At 38.3% G+C, this 19,226-nt stretch overlaps 1 protein-coding gene across 1 annotated transcript; it reads right to left on the reverse strand.

Moving 5' to 3' along the window:
- Nucleotides 1-1,210: 1,210 nt before the first annotated feature.
- LOC141443894 (uncharacterized) lies at nucleotides 1,211-19,029 on the reverse strand. The gene is made up of 10 exons (XM_074109272.1): nucleotides 18,895-19,029; nucleotides 18,436-18,627; nucleotides 17,676-17,780; nucleotides 14,555-14,810; nucleotides 13,795-13,922; nucleotides 12,902-13,096; nucleotides 11,743-12,161; nucleotides 10,705-10,774; nucleotides 9,748-9,915; nucleotides 1,211-1,816 (listed from the first exon to the last, which is right to left on the reverse strand). The coding sequence occupies exons 1-10, from the start codon at nucleotides 18,928-18,930 to the stop codon at nucleotides 1,649-1,651; spliced, it is 1,737 nt and encodes a 578-aa protein (XP_073965373.1). The 5' UTR covers nucleotides 18,931-19,029; the 3' UTR covers nucleotides 1,211-1,648.
- Nucleotides 19,030-19,226: the final 197 nt, after the last annotated feature.

A 19,226-nucleotide genomic window follows, 5' to 3' on the forward strand; every position in this document is an offset into this window, starting at 1 on the left:
CTAATAACATTGGGAACAAAAATATTATGTTTACTGTACTGTATCAGTTGAGCCGAGCGCGTCTTAAGCCGAGTTTAGACTTGCAAGATAAATCGTGCAAGTTGCATTACATTGCGGCGCTCGATTGATCACTACAAACTAGATGGCCAGTACCTACGTACTGATAAACACATTGAAGGAAAAATAGGCTTCAAATATTTATTTCGTTTGTAATTTAGTCTCTTTAGCTAATTTTCAATGTCTATTCTCATGCTAGGTAGGTACTTAATTAAGTATTCGGTTTTGTCTAGTAATTTTGACCGAATTTTAAACTCACGTTATGCAGGTAGGTAATTATATCATAAAGTGGCAATAGGTTGGCCATATATAGCACGGAGTACAGATGGCCTTTGGGGCCGAAAAGTTCTCGAATGGAGACCTTAGATCAGCAAACGCAAATCGATCAACAGGATGACCTGTACCACTACCATGAGTTTACAGTGACCGTACTAGATAGCGACAGCGTAAATTATTTGTATGGAGAATTGTACAGCGCCTCTACAAATAATTTACGCCGTCGCTATCGAGTACAGTCACTGTAAACTCATGTTAGTGGTACTGTAAAATCCGTGGATTCACGGTGGATGCAGGCCGCTTCCAAGCGAAGCAACTGGAGACATACCTATGGGGGAGGTCTATATCCAACAGTGGACTTCCTCCGACTGATATGATGATGACGATGCAGGTAAAAATTCTCTACAGTATTAATTAAAACACCCTTGTCTATGATATTGCCATCCCTGTGAGTGTTTAATAATGTTAGGACACGAGGAAATCACCTTTTTTTTCGACTATTACAATATCTGCAATAACAATGTTAAACCTTGAGGTTAAACAGTGACGTAGGCAACGTCCGGAACCAGTCGATTTGCCAGCTCAGCCTCGACGTCCCGCGCGCCGCCCGCGCAGCCTAAAGGTACGCGTATCCTTGTATGGTTAACAATCCACAGCAAAAAAACACAATACGGGTTTTAGTAGTGAATCCGGACTTTTTACGATACGATTCTACTAGTAACCCTTATTGCTTTTAAATGTCCGTCCGTCCATCCGCGGTTTAGCTTAAACACTGACAGCGCTAGAAATTGATTTTTTTTGCATGTGTTATAGGTAATCATTAGCAGGATTAAGTTAACATAATATTATATTAATTAAACAAAGTGTTAAATCAGCTACATACCTACAATTTTCGAGAAGAATTAATTAATGACTTTCAAGTTTTTTATTAGAGTAGTATTGATAATGCTTACTAAGTAAATGTAGTACAGTCACATTCATTAGCGATTAGTGAAACAAGCCATAGTTTCGAACAATAGTTAATACCTTTGTCTGATCTGATTTAGTGTGGTATGGGTGGGTAGGTACGATGACACCAAACCATTAATAATTGTCAAAATTTACCTTAGCGTCAAAAGACAACATTTTGGTGCCCCCTTGTATGGAATTAGAAGAGACTTTAGGTACCTCGCGGAAGCTTATTTAGCCATTTTTTGCAACTTTTTAACTGACTGCAGAAAAAGGAGGAGGTTATCAATTCGTTTGAATTTTTTTATAAAACAAATTTTGTTTAAAAAGATGTAAGTACATAATAAGCACAAGGTATTTAAAACAGTTAAATATCGAGCATTTCCTCCATGCGGATCGAGTAAGGCACATCATGCACCGAGGTCCAGTTGACCGTATTAGACCGGGCAATAACATCATCCACCATCTGTTCACGGAACTCTTGCCACCGACGAGCCGCAACGAACTCTTTAAACAGCGTTTTCTTCGTAGGAATCTGTGGCAATTTTTAACGCAACATTAGTGTATTGTCTTTCGTTTACATTCTACATTATTATTCGTAGACTGTGACATATCACTTTGGAAAAAATAAGTTGGTGTTTATTTTTTCAGCTGCAGTGGAAAAACCCTTGCGTCAATGTCAGGCAGGTAGAATTATGCAATCTAAAAGTATGGAAGCCTAAAAAATTCGTAACATACCTAATAATTGCCGAACTTACACAGTTTCGAAGGATAGTAGACAGGTATGGATTTAGAACCAATTAATTGATCAATTGATTGATCATGGAATGTTTATGTACTATCGAACCAACTGAATCGTGGCCCATTGTGGAACCTTTTCGTAAAAAAGTAATAGTGACATCGCATTGGTCAAGCAACAAACAACAAAGGAACAAACAAACAAAACAAAGGAATTAATTGTATAACTTAGTTCGAACGTTCTACAGTGGGTCAGGAATCAAATGTACTTACCTAATGAAAGAGTCATTTTACGAGTACCTATCCCTGTGACACTTGCAATAGTTGCTCTTATAGAGTGACTGGCTTTATCCCGCGACTTCGCTTCCACAGGAAGATAAAAAATGGCTAGTTAGGTAGCTATCCGGTTGAATTGTGTTTTTATTAACGCGCTTATATTAGCTTCACCTGTACTATTCACTATGTATTTACGAGTAGGTTTGTATGTAACGGAATCTTTCAACTTGATTTCCACCCACACATTTTATTGTTGTATTGATACGAAGGTTGCCAATTTTGCGTAGTTCTGATGACAATACAATAATACTCGTATGGTACTAACGAACTGATCTAATTAATTTTAGTTTTTTAACCTACCCACAATTTTTATCTTATCTTGATGATAATCATAATTCTGAATGAAGTTTCCTGACTGGCTGCGCCATTTATTTGTTTATTTTTTAAATATATTTAATTAATTTTAACTCACACACACACTCACGCATTAACATGAACGCATCCATACTCTGGCAACACATCCCTCCTTTCCTATCCCGCTACCATTGGGCACCGAAATTCGAACCAAGAACGAAGAAAACAAACGACTCGAGATGACGCTTTAATTTTGTACAAACGCAAAAATAAACTCTTAATTCGCAAAATATCTTTAAAAACTCTCAAAACCTCTAAAATCTGTGCAGTGAAGTGGTGATGAACATTTTTGTGCCGTTTAAAATAATTCCTGTGTCGTGGAAACTCAATTGCTGGAGAAAGCAGCATCCCGGTGTTCAAGGTATGTCCTGCCCCTCCAAGTCTGGTCCTTCGATCCCAAATCCTTTCCCTCACTCCTAATATCCTCCGCAATATACACACGCTACTCATTTACTCACTCAAATACTCAAAAACACATTTTCAAGTTAGTTACGCCATTTTTTCTCGCACGCTTCGCCTAACTTTGTTTTGTTTTAATCACGCAAATAACATTATATTTCTATGTAAATACCAACTATTTCTCAATAACAACAGTTTAAGTAAATAACAAAAGTATTACTTACTGTTTAACTCACGCATTTCATACTCATTTCTCATAATAATTAATCTCAACGCACCGCTCATATACCTACCCGCCATATTTGATGTACGCACCGCTTACTATATTATTCCTAGTAATTTCTAGATATTTGTTCCTAATACACATTCCGATCTTGAACTTGTGCTTATTTCTCACTTATTTTGATAAATATCTCATTTTACCTTCATCATGGGAGGCACAGAAAAAACGAGTGCATACACCAGTTCAAGTGAAGAAAATATTATGATTAAATTCCTTGAAAGTAAAAAGCAAAGTTTGTTCCACATTATTCAGGAAGTGTATAATCTAAGCTTAAAGGTTTCTGACCCCGCTTATCACATTCCATTCCTTGCTAGGACACAAACCCTAGACAAGACCCGAGCTGACTATGTAGAAACGGTTGATAAACTTTTAATTGAACAATTTAAAGAAAATCCAGCCGCAGAACCGAGTTATAGCATTCTCAATACATTTGATGAGTTGTACTGTTTTATTAAGCAAAAGGAAACTACTCTGAGACAGCAACTTGAGGTTCAAAATAAAAATAATAATTTTAACATCAAATTGCCTCCGCTTCAACTCACAAGTTTTGATGGTACTCCTGGTAAATGGCCAGTGTTTTATGAAAACTTCCGCAGTGTTATACATAACAATACTCAATTAACTAATGCTGAAAAGATTCAATATCTAATTGGGTGTCTCTCTGGAAAAGCCTTAAATATCTGCTCAGGCATAACTCCAACTTCTCAAAATTATGATATAATTTGGCAAGCTCTTCTAGCTAAATACCAAGATACAAGAGTGCAAGCATCTATGTACTTGGATAAAATGATTAATCAAAGGCCTGGTCAGTCAGCTGATAATGTGTTAGATAACTTTTGTACAGCTGAAGCCGCTCTGCAACAATTGCAAATTGATAATTTGGCAGATTTCATGATAACGCATATTGCCTTAAGCAAACTTGATAAATCAACTCTGAACCTATTTGAACAAGCTCATAGACACATTGATATTCCCAAATTTGCTGAATTAAAAAAGTTCTTAAGTGAACAATCTAAGCTCACTGCGTTACATGGCCCAACGCCATCCTCAACTCAGTCCAGTAACAAACAATTTAGCAAACCCACTCCCCAATTACCACAAATAAATAAAACTAAAGCATTCCACTCTCAAATCGCAGCTCCTCAAGTATCTCATAAATATGACAACAATCATAACCTCCAAACTCAGCAATTTCAACTATGTAAAGTATGTAACGCAAACTCATCTCATCCCTTATTTAAATGTGAATATTTCTTAAACCAAAACACGCAAACTCGCAACGATATTGTTCGTCAACACTCTTTTTGTATAAACTGTTTAGGATTTCACCATGTAAATACTTGTAAATCGACAAACAAATGCTCCAGTTGTAACCGCAAACATCACTCGCTGCTGCACTATGAAACCAACAATAATAATTTCAATATAAACCGCCCTCAACGCTCAGCTGATTTCCAACATACTGTTATCAGTCAAAATCATAATAAAACCATCCCACCGGCTCGTTATCAAAGCACAGCGCAGTTCACCTCGCCGCCGCCGCAAGCGGGCGACGCCACTGTCGCTGGCGCTGGCGCTCGCTATCCGTCTCACTCGCACTCGCAGCCGCCGCGTCCGCCGCTAGTGAATACTGCTCGCACTCACGATAATCAAGCGCAGTCGTCCTCTTGGCGCGAGACTTCAAATGCCGATAACTTTGATAACAACCGGGCGATGTCTGTCACTGTTCCCGCGCGCGCTTTAAATAATGATACTACAGTATTATTACCAACCGCGTCTGTAAACGTATTTAATAACGATCAAGTAAATCGTATGCGTTTATTTCTCGACTCAGGATCAATGAGTAATTTCATCACAAAATCTTGTTGTGATCGCTTAAATTTAAAAATAACTCCCGCGCCGTCGGTAGTTAAAGGTATAGGTCAAATTGAAAATCGCTCATTCGGAATAACACAATTCAAAATTTATTCACGTTTTGACTCTCGCTGTTTTTATACAGTAAACGCTCGTGTTATTGACACAATTACTGACTTTTTGCCTAACGCTGAAATTGATAGGACGGAATTAACGCATCTGCAGCATCTGCCAATGGCTGATGAATATTATTACGCACCTGGAGAAATCGATTGTCTCATAGGCAACGAATTATTCCCGCTTTTACTCGGATCTAATAAATCGACCTCACCGAACTCGTCGGTCGTAGGTATCGAAACAACTCTCGGATATGTCGCCATGGGTAAAGCCCAATGTATCTCACGCTCGCTATTCGCCGCAAACTCAACGCATACGCAGTCTTTTGACGCAACTCACCCGCTCTCGCAAAACGCTCACACTCTCGTTTCTTCGCACAATTCTCGTTCTTCTCCGCAAAACTCAAACGCACTTAATTTAAATAGTCAATCGCATCTCGAAATAAACACGAACGCTAAAACGAATGAATCCGCACCCGCTGTTCTCGCGCATAACGCTCCCGCTACACTCTTGCATAACGTTCCCGCTACACCCGCGCCTAAATCTGACAAAACGTTTTTCTGTCAAACAGAGTCGCTTTCGCTTGATCAATTAACGCACCGCTTTTGGGAAATAGAAAATGTACCCGATAAAAAACACTTCAGTCCCGATGATGAAGCATGTGAAAAAATATTTCAAAGTACTTACTCACGCGATGAAAGTGGTAGATACACAGTAGATCTTCCCTTCAAATACTCACCTTCGGAATTAGGACACTCTTACGCTATAGCTAAACGCCGTTTTTTAAACCTAGAAAAGAAACTCGACTCATTTGACTTACGCGCCGACTATAACGCAACTATACAAACATATATCGATCAAGGTTACTTGTCTAAAGTTCCAAATAATTTTCAAGATGATAACGTTTATTACATTCCGCATAAAGCCGTTTATCGTCCAGAGAAAGAGACTTCTAAAACTCGTGTTGTTCTCGATGCTGGCTGTAAAACCACATCAGGCAAGTCGCTTAACGACATTTTATATGTAGGTCCAATACTACAAAGTAGTATTTTCGAACTGCTGCTCAACCTCCGCATGTTCTCAATCGCGCTAACCGCTGACATCGAAAAGATGTATTTTCAAGTGAAACTCGCGCCTAAACACCATCCGTTTCAACGCATTTTGTTTCGGTTCGACTCTGATTCGCCAATAGAGATCTACCAATTCAATAGGGTGTGTTTTGGTGTGTCTAGTTCGCCTTACCTCGCTATGCGCGTTGTGCGTCAGCTCGCCGCTGACAGTCGCGACACATATCCGCTTGCCGCTTATGAAACTGAGAACCATATGTATGTTGATGATTATGTCAGTTCTATTGACAGCTTAGACAACGCTGAAAAAACGTATGAAGAAATGATTTCAATGTTCAAATCTGGAGGTTTCAATTTAGTTAAATGGATCTCAAATGACAAAGAACTCATGTCACGCATTCCCACCTCTCATAAAAGCCCTCTCGTTGTTAAGTTTGACGATGATCCCAACGCTGATACAAAAATCATAGGTATGCAATGGCAGCCTAATGACGATAATTTTCAATTTAAAATAAACATCGATTTACCGCAAAAATGTACCAAACGCTCGATTCTCTCAGTTACCGCACGCTTATTCGATCCGCTCGGTCTCATAAGTCCAGTTGTCGCGTACATGAAGCTGCTAATACAAGAATGCTGGAAATTGCAGCTCGACTGGGATGATGAGGTCCCTGATTCTATAGTCTCCAAATGGGAAAATTTTCACAAAGAACTTCCGCTTCTCTCTGAACTTAAAATACCGCGTCACATAGGCATAAATTCTATTCATAGAATCTCATTGATCGGCTACGCAGACGCCAGCGAAAAATGCTACGGTGCTGTCATATATGTTCGAATTGACTCAAATGATAACTCACCCGCAGAGTCCGTAAAACTACTCACCTCTAAGTCCAAGGTTTCAACTCCGAATAAAACGCTCGCACGCTTAGAACTTTGCGCTGCTGTCTTGCTCGCAAAATTGATTGACTCAGTACGCACGGTCCTCAGCAAGCGCTGTAACATAAATAAAATATACGCATTCTCTGACTCTACAGTAACGCTTACTTGGATACACTCACCTGCACATAAGTTTCACACTTTTGTAGCCAATCGCATCGCTCAGATAAACGAATATTTACCTGCATCTCACTGGTTTCACGTTCGCGGTGTAGAAAATCCCGCTGATATCGTCTCTCGCCCTGTAACTCCAAAAAGTTTAATCAGTAATGATTTCTGGTTTCATGGTCCGCAATGGTTGTCCGCTCCCGTCGACGCCTGGCCTGTAAAAGAACATAAGATTAATCACAATGAATTTACAGAAATACAAGAATCTAAAACTATATCGCTACCTACGCAAAATGTAAATTCAATAGAAAATACTCACTTCATCCATGATCTCGCCGAACGCTGCTCGTCTTGGTTAAAATTCATCCGCTCGCTAGTATACGTACTTCGTTTTTCAAAATTACTCGACTCACGCGGTTCTATCACTATAACTGACTTAGATCACGCTGAATGTTACGCATTACGCTACATTCAGACTGACGTGTTTTCTCAAGAAATCAACGCAATTAAAAATAATAAAATTTGTCCAAGCAAAACTATTATTAAACTGAACCCTTTTCTTGACGACCAAAATCTGTTAAGAGTAGGTGGTCGCCTTACTCATTCTCAGTTAGATTTCGATCAAAAGCATCCGATATTACTACCCGCTAAAAATCGCATAGTTTCTCTTTTAGTAGATCACTATCACGCGTCAAATTTACACACAGGTCCCGCTTTATTACTAGCTCTACTTCGCCAAAAATATTGGATCCTGTCCGCCAGAAATTTAGTTCGCCAAAGAGTACACGCTTGTAACTTATGTTTTAAACTCAAACCGCGTATTACAAACCCTCCAATGGGAGATCTCCCTTCGATTAGAGTCTCCCAAGTCAAAGCTTTCGTACATACTGCCGTTGACTACGCTGGACCCTTTTATATTACGCATATCCGCCGACGTGGTGTTAAAAGTCACAAAGCTTATATATGTTTATTCGTTTGTCTTACGACAAAAGCTCTTCACTTAGAGTTAGTTTCAGACCTAAGTACCGATTGCTTTCTTGACGCGTTCAAACGCTTTATTTCACGCAGAGGTCCGGTCTCTATATTGTACAGCGACGGAGGCACCAACTTCATTGGCGCTAAACGCAAATTAAATGAAATTTACTCAATAATACAATCCGCTAATTATCTAAATGATTTGAGTCATTATCTTACTCTACATAGAGTTCAATTTAAGCATAGCCCACCTTATGGACCGAATTTTAATGGGCTGAGCAAGGTCAATATTAAAAGCGTTAAGACGCATTTATATAAAGCTATCGGCAGTCAAATCCTCACATATGAGGAATTTAATACAATCTTAATACAAATAGAAGGCCTGTTAAACAGCCGACCAATTTGCATACTTTCATCAGACCCTTCTGATCTGACCGCGCTAACTCCAAATCATTTTTTAAACATAACTCCGCTTAAATTTTTACCCGCTGAAAATATCGACTCTACCCTCACAGATAACAGACTCACACGCTATCAGCTTTTGAGCAGAATAGTTCAAAGCTACTGGAAACGTTGGAGCATGGAGTACCTGACTTCACTTCAACAACGCGATAAATGGAATGTGCCCTCAAAACCTGTGAGTGTAGGGATGGTTGTTGTTGTCAAAGATGACAATACGCACCCAATGTTTTGGCCACTGGCTATTGTTTCAGAGGTCTTTCCTGGAAAGGATAACATAACTCGTGTTGCTAAAATTAAAACCGCTTCTGGAACGTATATACGTCCGATAACTCGACTCTGTCCTCTACCAACGCAATAACCATACGTTCTCGCTTAATTTTAAGTTTATCAACCGCTCTAGTAGTAAGCATTATTTTTAGTTCTCAATGTAGAGGAAACCTCTAGGCCCCCCGAAGTTGGCTGCGCCATTTATTTGTTTATTTTTTAAATATATTTAATTAATTTTAACTCACACACACACTCACGCATTAACATGAACGCATCCATACTCTGGCAACACATCCCTCCTTTCCTATCCCGCTACCATTGGGCACCGAAATTCGAACCAAGAACGAAGAAAACAAACGACTCGAGATGACGCTATAATTTTGTACAAACGCAAAAATAAACTCTTAATTCACAAAATACATTTAAAAAACTCAAAACCTCTAAAATCTGTGCAGTGAAGTGGTGATGAACATTTTTGTGCCGTTTAAAATAATTCCTGTGTCGTGGAAACTCAATTGCTGGAGAAAGCAGCATCCCGGTGTTCAAGGTATGTCCTGCCCCTCCACTGACCTTTTTCTCAAGGTAGTGCTGTATGCGTGACCAAATATTAGCTGTGTTTCGTTGCAGCAGCCATATCTTCGGTAGCAGCATGCAGTTGACGGGCGTGAGAGCGATGATTCGACGATCACGCATGTTCTCGCCAAATCCAAAACTGGAACCAGGGTTTAGTTGAACCACCTGATAAAGATAATTATTAAGATCAAACACAATCCTACCAATATTCACGCTAAAACTGCTGGACGGATTTGGATGAGATTTGGTATGTAGGTAAGCATAAGTACATACATATAGAATATATGGAAGAACCAGTTTGTAGTCAGTGCTTCAGCACGAGCCAGCATGATTGATAGACGCCCAATATTATAGTACCTTACCTACAAGTAAAGTAGACGACTATAGGTCCACTCCTACTGGCACCGACTTCAAACTGGTGTAAAATAATTTTCAATATTTTTGTAGTCGGTTTTTTTTTTTCATTTCTTATGTGCAATAAAGAATTTACATGTAATACACAAATATTGAAAATGATTGAAGCAAAACTAGCTACCTAGTAATAATATTGCTTATAACATAAATGTAAGTAGATAACAATAAAAAAAAATCTCTGTGTATCTGTTTTCTGTATCGCTTACTATTTCTGGTGTACAATAAAGAGTATTTGTATTGTATTGTATTTTATTGTTCTCAACGCTGGCCTGGCTGGCCGCCACGCGGAAGTCGTCATCTAGCTAGGTACTAGATACTTAATGTGCCTTTCCCCCTAGTACAGTCGCCATCAGATATTTCCGAGCGGCGAAGGTTGGCAAAAATATCGGAACATGCACTCTATTATTGAGAAATTAGAGTTCATGTGTCGATATTTTTGATTACCATTGACAAACTCATACGGATTGCGATATTGCCCCTAGCTCTCAACTCAACTATTTCCTATAACTCTTCTAATCTTAGAATTAATGTTTCTCAAACCTGCATGAAATAAGTTTTCAAATTGCTCGGTGGAGGCGGAGGCGCTCCCACTTCTGGGATTACACTTAGTCTGCAAAAACAAAAGCTGATGAAAAAACCGGCCAAGGGTTCCTTAAAAAATTTGTGGGTACGTAACATACACTTTAAACGGGCGTATCTATAACAATTCCGTGTTAGTCGAGCCCTGCTTCTATGCAAAACGTCCAGTTGGGGTCATTTTATATTAGTCGGTTGGTTTTCCTTTCATTTTTTATTATTTGTTGTTTTAGCGGCAATGGAAATAAATACACATTATTTACTAATTTTAGCTGACTATTTGGGTGGAAGAAATAGTTGTATTTTTTGTTGTTATTCTGTTACGTCAGCTAGGAGACAAAAGTAAACTTGTGAGCATAATTTTGATCAAAAATATCTAAACGGGACTCTATTGTTAACGGCGTAGAAGCGTGTTCAGATATTTTTGATCAAATTTTTGCTCACAAGTTTATGAACTCGACTGTAGTACAGTTTAACAGAAGAAATGTTGTGTCACATTACGAGTATATTAATATGCTTATTAGATGACCAATTAGAAGGGGCTTAAAACTACAACAAAAATGCATGTTTGGCGAATTTTAATGGTTTAAAGAGTGACTCAGGAGAACGTAACTATAGCAACGAGTGACAACAAAAAGTTGATCGACCCATCTACATTCTTAGGTATGATACTTCTTAAGATACATACAGCAGACCTGCGTGACGGGCAGATTGACAAACACACAGACAGACAGTATAACGACATTAATAGAATTCCATAAGGTCGGGTACGAAACCCTAGAAACATCAAAGAAGGTTGCGTCACCCCACCCACGACAGCGAAAACCTTTGCAAAACTTTGTTGAGGATCATGTGCGGACCAAGCAGACTGAGCAGGTACACTTCCCACTAACATAACATAATACTTATTTAATCCAATTCGATTGTTATGGATTCTTTTGAGTCATAACTGTTTAATGGTTACCTACATAATATGACTAAAGTTCGAAGCATAAATCTTACCTCACTGAAGGTCTTGTACGAGTAGATGAATGTTTTTTCAGTAAGATGTCTTTACTCCCAGCGCTATCAGCACTCTCTCTATTCCCCTCAGCACCCTCACTTGTCGGTCCCATTCGTACGCTTTCGTGCCTCTCCGACGGACGTTGTTTCATAGCACTTTGGAGTTTAATAGCACTGGTGGCGCTATGTCTTTTTTCGTCAGAACCCTCCAGATTGTTCAGTTGGTCTTCTAGTTCTTCCAAATGATTAGCAGTGCTTGAACCACTACCTACTTTTATTTCCTCTACTTTGCTTGCAGCCCTACTACCTTTCACTGTGCTTTCTTGCCTCTCTCTTAGCGATTGACTGCTCATGTTTAAATTTTGGTAAGCTCCAAACCATTTCTTGTCGAAATCTTGTTCACTTTCTTCTTCTGGTATCTGAAAATCCTTTCTGACATTATATTATCTATTTAACCTTACCTACCTACAGTAGACACGGGTAATAGTTATTCATGTTACGAAGCAACTTCTATCCCGAAAAATGGTACAGTTCCCGAAGGATCTCAAATAAACTTTGTTTGTTTGTTATGCTTTCACACTTGAAGTAGGTCCCTGCTCCAATGATCGTAATAAAATTTGATAAGGAGATGATTTGAGACCTTGAGAAGGACATATATAGATAGTTTCCGGTAATTGGCCAGTTTCCGCGGGCGCGATCATTGAATTATTCGCATTCGCAAGCGCAGTCGCGGATAACGGATTACTAAGGGCTAAAAACTTTTCCCAAATTATCACAATCCCAAAATATTTTACTCAAATTATCATTTGTCAAAAAATCATTTGCTTTCATTCATTGCCAAGAATTATTAAGTCAAATGTATCCTTTGGCATAAAGCACTCTTCCCAAAATATTTTATGGCATAATTTAACCAACTTTTCTGGTAGCAGTTCGTTTCTGTGGGGGACGCAGTTCTAACCTAACCTAACCTACTTTCTGGTAGCAGTTGGTTTCTGTGGTTGGTTCGTGTGCGAAGTGTCATTTTGAACAAACATTTTCTTGGAATATAATATTAGCCAAAAGAAAACGGCAGTACACCGCGGGCAACAGTTAATAATAAATATAAGGAAAACCTTAAAAGTACCTTAATGTCAAGTGGTTTGTAATAATACATACATACATAGGGATCATGCAGCGCGTAGTAATTCTTTCCCAGTCGCGTAGTTACGATCACTTGCAATGATTCTATCATCTGGCAGCGGCCGGACAGTATGAAGTAGACGAAGTTCGCTATTCCCACACCATCCCCTAAAAGCGTCTCATTTGGCTCGTAAGACTTCATCTTAGCTACTATGCAACCTTCGCGCCTGGCCACCTGTTACAATTACATAATAATATTATTATAGGTATAGATCCGATCTGAAATCCCTATTAATATTATAAATGTCAAAGTAACTCTGTCTGTCTGTCTTTGGGCGAATTTCGGTAGGTATAGAGATGGTTGGGAGTGCCGAGGAAGGACATAGGCTACTTTTTTTCCCGGGATAAGTAGTAGCCGCGGGGTAGCGATTTTAACCGAATTCTACGCAAACGGAGTCGCGGGCAACAGCTAGTAAACTATAAACAATTACTTTGCTCACCGGCGACCTTAAGATAGACGTTTTATGGACTAACGTCTGGAATAAATATATCATTTCATTTTCATTTCATTTCATATGGCCGACGTCCGCAAATACCGTCTGATTAGGTAGGTACTCTGATTCAATACCTAAACTCTCTAAAATAATCAAATCGTGTAAAACAGTTAAATGGTGGGTCAGCATTTTAAAAAAGTTGCAAAATCATTATCCATGAGTTTTAAGTGGTTACTCTTAGGTACCTAGTTCTTTAAAATAAATTATAATAAGGGGCTGTTTCACCATCCATTGATTAGTGTTAAGTAGCGGTTAGGTGTGATGCCGTCTCTATTTGTTTTGTTCGAATAGACGGAGACGGCATCACATTTAACTGTCGGTTAACGCTAATCAATGAATGGTGAAACAGCCCCTAAAAGAAGAAATTGTTTGATAATACCTCATCCAAAGCGTCGAAATAAGTGAAAGCCGACATAGCAAGCCGCACTTCGTCCCATTGCTTCTGTACAGACGCTTGCAGTACATTCTTAAAGTCTTCTTTCATTAGTGCCAACAGTTCACAGTGACCTAGTAGCCAATATAAAACAAATTGAGTAAGTATCTACTTAGGCACGCACCTAACGCTAGAACCACGCTGTTACTATGTCTCCACTAGAATGTAGTTCCCCTTGTTTATTGTTACTACCAAGATGATAAAGATGGCAATACGCGCTTGCGTAGATTTGGGCTATGTATAAGACTGCGGCCAACAAAGGTTTGTCGGGTCACAGTTCGTTACTAAGCTACTCGTCAACAAATATTGACTGCAGTAAGAAATGCGCACCGCACTCAATACCTACCACTGAAAGATTTTTTTTAACTGCTTATGGCATGATTTATCTTTCGAGATATTTACTGTCTTGGGGAATCGTTATGAATGATATACATATATAAATAATATCAAAATGAAAATCATTTAGGCCCAGGCATTAATATAGGCGGCTGCAACGCCGCAGCACTGTTTAAGTGTATGGGTAAGTATTACAAACTAATCGTCTTTCAGTGCATATGTAATCAGTCTTAAAAGGAATCGATATAAGGATTTTAGTAAATTCAATAAACGTGATCTGTCTGTTCAAATAGGTTTCAATTAATTTCACACCCCAATAATATAAACACTACATCTAACTAAGTATATAACAAGATATCCAGACGCCAACCATTAGTAGTAACAGTAGCAGTCCTCGGTATATTATGCAGTAGTGACACTTCTCCGAACATGTCCCCGGGATGCATGGTCCCAATATCCACGGACACGTACTGTTGGATCAGTTCATCCAGGAACATCTGGCTGACAGTGACGTCACCGGTAACTATGAAGTACATAGCATGTGCCTCTTGGTGCTGCCGAACTATTACCCGACCGGGGCCATAGTATTTGAAGTATGTCACAGCTGCCAGCTTGCGTTTTACATGCTGTTAGAAAAATTATCAGCCATTTAATTAGGTATGACGTATAGGTACGCTAAATGACTTGTTACATTAGATCTGATGTGCTCTGCTGCTTGTGGTCAGTCTTCCTACTTAGGTATATTTCAATTTTTGGAGCTGATCAGATCGTAGAGCCCATGACACGTCCAGTGTGACAAGTCCCTTATAAATTACCTTGTGCGCAAATTAGTAACTATTGTAAGTGTTAAGAATAGACCCCATACTGTTGTATCTATAATACTATTCAATGGAAAAAATCAATTGTGTAAACAAAGCATTTTTTCACGATTACTCCGTAGTTACTTACATTTGAACGCCAATCCCGATCATATTCACATCTCAATGAGCTCAGCACTGTTTTTAACAATCATTTTATCATTAAATAATCGTGTAAATATGTTTATTTTATAGAATTAAATGGAAGACGAAAATCCGTTATATTTGTCAAATTGACATGATAATTTTTTCCTCACCGAAGTTGGTCTATGGTCGGTCTAGTCTCTGGAAATTTAGTGCTGTACCAACAAAATTAATTATTTGACTGAACCAACCTTACCTACCGATAATTATGGCTGGCTCTGCAAATTAATTTATTCGTAGATATTAATTATTTGTGTTAAGTTACACTATTTAATGAAGGTTTATAAAGGTTTCTAATCCTATCCTACTATCCTACTAATCCTACTAATATTATAAATGTGAAAGTTTGTGAGTGAGTGAGTGAATATGTTCGTTACTTCTTCACGCTGAAACGGCTGGACGGATTTGGATGAAATTTGGCGAAAAGTTAGATAACATAGGATACTTTTTATCCCGATATTCCCATGGGATAGGGATAAAATCTTGAAATAACAACCGCTCAGCTTTGTCATGAAAATTGGTATATAGATAGTTTGACATCTGGAATAAAACATAGCCTACTTTTTATTTCGATATTCCCACGAGATAGGGATAAAATTTCGAACTAATAACCGCTGGGCTTAGAGTCATGAAATTTTACCATGATTGTTTTTAATGTAATGTCAATGAAAACAACGATTTAATTTTCGGGAATTCCCACGGCAATTTTTAAAAATCCCGGTATTTCAGCTGTTGGACCTAATGATTTACGTGTGCGAAGCCGTGGGTAAACACTAGTTGGACGATAAAAGAGTATTATAGTAGAAATTATGTAGATTTCTATTTACTAGTACTTATCATATTTACTGTGGAGTCCATTGTTGGACCAAACAATCATTTTGAATCACTTCCCTGTGTCTACTCTCATTTCCCTGTCTTATGTAAATTTAAAAATGCCTCTTCTAAATTATATCGAAAATACAAACTGAGACATGGATGCACAGAAAAACCAGAAAAAGAGACCAGCGCTGGGAATCGAACCTAGGTCCTCAGCAATCCGTACTGCGTACTATAACCCCTACACCACCGTTGGACAGGAGTCAAGATACAAATTTCTCCTATGCACACATATCTCAGGTTGCCTTTTTCTACTACGCTACTTAAGCAGCAAAAAATTCTAAATTAATCCATATTTTAACTGACCCTTTCAATTCTAAAATACTCCATCATAAACCTTGGGGAAAATATACGTCAAAAAATATAAGTGGATATACATGTTTCACCATTTTAAAAATTCTACCCTTAAAGGGGTATAAAGGGGAGTGTAAGTTTGTATGGAAAAAACGTTAGGTATATATATTTGAAGATATACCTAATTCTAAAACTTCGTGAAAATGCTATTAAACATTTTAAGTTAAAAGGGACATGGAAACATTGTGAATGACTCTTGAACAGGACTAAGAGAATACGTGATTCGCCATTTTTAAAAATTAAACTTATGGAAACATTAAATAATGAAATATGAGTAAATTCAAAATAATTATTTACTGCTGATTGAAGTATCTTAAAGAGCTTTCACATCACTAGAGCCAACGTCAGTCAGTCAGTCAGCCAGTCGTCAGTCAAGCGTCAATGTCAGTCACCACATTTGTTTACACAATTGATTTTTTCCATTGAATAGTACCATAATTATCTCCATGCATTCTAAAACATCGAGACGAAACCCCTTGCCACAATAATTTCGTCTCGATGTTTTAGAATGCATGGAAATAATTAGATACAACAGTATGGGGTCTATTATTAATGAGCAGGTAAATTTAGTTTCATCTCCCTTGCTACGGCTTGGATCTAATTTCAGCAATGGTAGTTAATAAAACATGCCTTGACAGTAAATAAATAAAAATCAAGGTAGTTTTGAAGGACGGTTAATTTTTTATTTTTATTTTTTATTAATAATTTGTGGGTAGTTTTGTTTCATAAAACGTATGTGGGAACTTGGGGAGTTACAGTGACAAGTTAAAACGGTGGTTGTGGTTCGTTAGTCTAACAACAGGTAGCATGGTGTACGGTTGTGTCACTCTGAAGATGAGCTCTGGTTGAGTTCGAAACGCGTCAGTGTAGTGTGGTGGTGGTGATAGATGGGTTTGTGTGATTTGTGCGTGTTCTTACAGTGTGGAGGTGGAGGAACTGCATGAACACGCATATTTTGCATAAGCTTAGCTATCGTAAGGTCGCGGGTGAGCAAGGAAATTTAATTATTTCAGTTCATTGATATGGACATCCGCAAAGTAACGCCTGATTCAATAAATTAATTAATAACAGCTTTCAAAGTATCTGTGAGTCCCAAACCTTAATTGCAAAGATTCCACCAGACATTAAAAATATCCACGTAGTTCACACATTTGATGCATTTCGCCCATGAAGCCAATTTACCTCAAAAATCGGACCCGTAAAAATCTAATGTGTGTAAACTGTCTGGGGTGTCAAATAACTGGGGAGATATTCACTTACGTTGGGATATCGTTTGAAGCACTTCAAACCGCCTAAAATGCGGTACAAATATTGCTTTTCGTGGTCTGATCGTTCGCCAGCAAACTTATTCAATAAAGCTTTGTCCTGAAAATCATTAATGTCTAGAAACTGGAGCATTAAGATTTGAAACATCTTACCTACTTATTGCTATTCTGCTTACTTCGAACAAACATCACATTTTAATTCAACTTTAAATGGTAATGTGTGCTGCGTCACTTGTAGTGTCGATAAGCAGCCAACAAGCTGTTGTCACGCACAAGCATATGAAGTTTGGCAGATTCTTTGCAGCCGAACCTAGTGATTCTAGTACACCATTTTATACCTACTGTTATTCATTCTGTGGCTGATTTTTTAAATTAATATTCATTTCTAAAAACCGCCGCAAAGTTAAACGATTGGTCATAATAATTAACATCATCATCAGCCGGAAGACGTCCACTGCTGAACAAAGGCCTCTCTCTTAGAACGCCACAATGAACGACAAGTCGCCACTTGCATCCAGCGGTAGCCCGCAACGCTTCGTCTTCAGATACGCGGTCGCCACTCATGGATCACCCGTAACGGGTATCTTTTCTTCGAGCGATTTGGCCCGCCCCTACCACTTCAAGTTGCATAATTTTCGAGCTACGTCGGTGACTTTAGTTCTTAGAAGAATTTCTGAACGGCGAATAATTTACGTCTCTGATTAAATCGGTAATAAAAATTATAAGATGCTATATATATAAAAGCGACATCTAACGTTAATGTTCAGCAACTGTTTCTTCTTAGCCTTCGCTCTGACGGCCTGCTCGACTCTTCGCTTCACGTCTTCCACGCCTACGTATTGATCAATGCCCTCTATGAGCCAATAGGTGTTCGACATTACAAGTCTACCGAGCGCTCGGAAAAGACATTTGGCGTGAAATTTTCTTCGCATCTGTTCTTCGGGATCCTTGAAAAAATATACAAATACGTATTTAACTTACTGAAGCTGGAATTTATGAATCCATGAACCGGTATCTTTGTAAATCCGTGCTAATATTGGTGGATATGCTATGTAATCTCTGAGACTACTGAGCAGATACATTTTTTATTTCAAGAAACAAAATTTTCCACTTTCCATCCCGGATAAGTGCAAAGTTCTCGCGTGACGCAGACGAAGTTGTAGGCAATGGTATTTTAATACATCTTTTTCAAAAACAATCAAGTTCAAACCAACCATTTCCTTGGGTTTCTTTGCACCTTTTCCAGCCATGATTTCAAATAAATATTAAATTGACGATATATAACTAACAAAAAAATATTTAAATTAACAAGGTAAAATGAGGATGACACGAGTGAAGTTTCTCTATAGCTTTGCTCTATAGGTACTAATACTCTTTGGTACTAATACTCTTTGGAGTGAAGATTTAATTTTTTTTATTAGAAGAGGAACGTGCACTAATAATAAGGTTAAATTACATTTGTTGAAACTATCGTTCCACTTTAGGAAACTAAAAAGCAAATTCATAATGTTTCCTGTGTGATATTTTTAAACTTAAACATAAATCA

This window comes from Choristoneura fumiferana, chromosome 2 (genome assembly GCF_025370935.1).
Source record: "Choristoneura fumiferana chromosome 2, NRCan_CFum_1, whole genome shotgun sequence".
Lineage (NCBI taxonomy): Eukaryota > Metazoa > Arthropoda > Insecta > Lepidoptera > Tortricidae > Choristoneura > Choristoneura fumiferana.